At 38.1% G+C, this 2,043-nt stretch overlaps 1 protein-coding gene across 2 annotated transcripts in view; it reads left to right on the top strand.

Annotated features, from left to right (window-relative positions):
- The window catches only part of LOC107647438 (ubiquitin-activating enzyme E1 1), a 7,363-nt gene that overhangs the window by 3,283 nt on the left and 2,037 nt on the right, over positions 1 to 2,043 (top strand). For both annotated transcript variants that reach the window (XM_016351585.2, XM_016351533.2), the window contains exons 4-5: positions 134 to 928; positions 1,341 to 2,043. In XM_016351585.2, the coding sequence (XP_016207071.1) occupies positions 134 to 928; positions 1,341 to 2,043 (1,498 nt within the window). The remainder of the gene's footprint in view (positions 1 to 133; positions 929 to 1,340) is intronic.

Here is a 2,043-nt window from a genome sequence, read left to right on the forward strand (position 1 = left end):
CATAATGGCATAATTTAATTTTTTTTAAAGGCATAATTTAATTTGAAGTTTGTTGTTTGAATTTCCCATCATAAATGCATCTCTATCTAGTTTATTTTGATGTATTAGTATTTGTATATGTTTTATTTTGCAGGCTGTTGTTTTCACTGAAATTAGTCTTGAGAAAGCTATTGAGTTCAATGATTTCTGCCACACTCATCAGCCTCCTATTGCTTTTATCAAAACTGAAGTTAGAGGTCTTTTTGGCAATGTGTTCTGCGATTTTGGGCCTGCATTCACTGTCGTCGATGTTGATGGAGAGGAACCCCATACTGGTATAGTTGCATCAATCAGCAATGACAACCCTGCTCTAGTATCTTGTGTTGACGACGAGAGGCTTGAGTTTCAGGATGGAGATCTTGTTGTATTCTCTGAAGTTCATGGTATGAAAGAATTGAATGATGGAAAGCCCAGAAAGATAAAAAATGCTAGAGCATATTCATTTACCCTTGAAGAAGACACTACAAACTATGGTGGTTATGAGAAAGGTGGTATTGTCACACAGGTCAAACAGCCCAAGATATTGAACTTTAAGCCACTCAGGGCAGCACTAAGTGATCCAGGAGATTTTCTTCTGAGTGATTTTTCTAAGTTTGATCGCCCGCGTCTTCTTCACATAGCATTTCAGGCTTTGGATAAGTTTATTTCTGAGTTGGGTCGCTTACCTGTTGCTGGTTCAGACTCTGATGCTCAGAAGCTTATATCCATTGTTAGTGATTTCAATGACGCCTTAGCTGATGATAAATTGGAAGATATAAATCCAAAACTTCTGCGATATTTTGCCTTTGGTGCTAGGGCCGTTTTGAACCCTATGGCTGCCATGTTTGGTGGAATTGTCGGACAAGAGGTTGTCAAAGCATGTTCTGGGAAGTTTCATCCGCTTTTTCAGGTAACTTAGTATTTATTGTTTGATCATATTCTCGTGTTTTGAAATATATGTTGCCTAGTCCAAAGACATTTTGTTTTAATAATACTTGTCATTTACTAAGCTTATTTTACTTTGTAGGTTTAGTTTGCTGCTTTGATGCATATTTGATCATTTTGCTTCTTTTATAGTGTTATGTACCTATTGAATATAGCAAGCCACGCATGAACATAGTAACCTATTGAACACACTGATGATCCCACGATATCTTAACATTGTTTTGAAATGGGGAGGTTTAGTACATCAAACCTGACTCAACAATCATAATATACAGTGTCATTTTCCTCTTAAATGAGCATTTTTTTAAACAAGAAGCTTATGATACTTCTCTTTGAAATTTATTGTTGTTTTGATCTCTTAATTCTTTCCTCCACAGTTTTTCTACTTTGATTCTGTTGAGTCACTTCCTACAGAACCAGTGGATCCTGATGATTTAAGGCCAGTAGGTAGTCGATATGATGCACAGATATCAGTTTTTGGACAGAAGTTACAGAAGAAATTGGAGGATTCTCAAGTGTTTGTTGTTGGATCTGGTGCTTTAGGATGTGAGTTTTTGAAAAATCTTGCTCTCATGGGAGTTTCTTGTGGAAGTCAAGGGAAGCTGACAATTACTGATGACGATGTTATAGAGAAGAGTAACCTAAGCAGGCAGTTCCTTTTCCGTGATTGGAATATTGGACAGGCGAAGTCTACGGTTGCTGCTTCAGCTGCTGCATCTATAAATACTGCATTGAATGTTGTTGCTCTGCAAAATCGTGTTAGCAGTGAAACTGAAAATGTATTTCACGATGCCTTCTGGGGAAACTTGAGTGTCGTGATCAATGCGCTAGACAATGTCAATGCGAGATTATATGTTGATCAAAGATGCTTGTATTTCCAAAAGCCTCTTCTGGAGTCTGGAACTCTTGGAACCAAATGCAATACCCAGATGGTCATTCCTCACCTAACGGAAAACTATGGTGCATCAAGAGATCCACCAGAGAAACAGGCACCAATGTGTACAGTACACTCATTTCCACACAACATTGACCACTGCTTGACATGGGCCCGTTCAGAGTTTGAGGGTTTGCTTGAAAAAA

Source organism: Arachis ipaensis, chromosome B01 (assembly GCF_000816755.2).
Source record: "Arachis ipaensis cultivar K30076 chromosome B01, Araip1.1, whole genome shotgun sequence".
Taxonomy (NCBI): domain Eukaryota; kingdom Viridiplantae; phylum Streptophyta; class Magnoliopsida; order Fabales; family Fabaceae; genus Arachis; species Arachis ipaensis.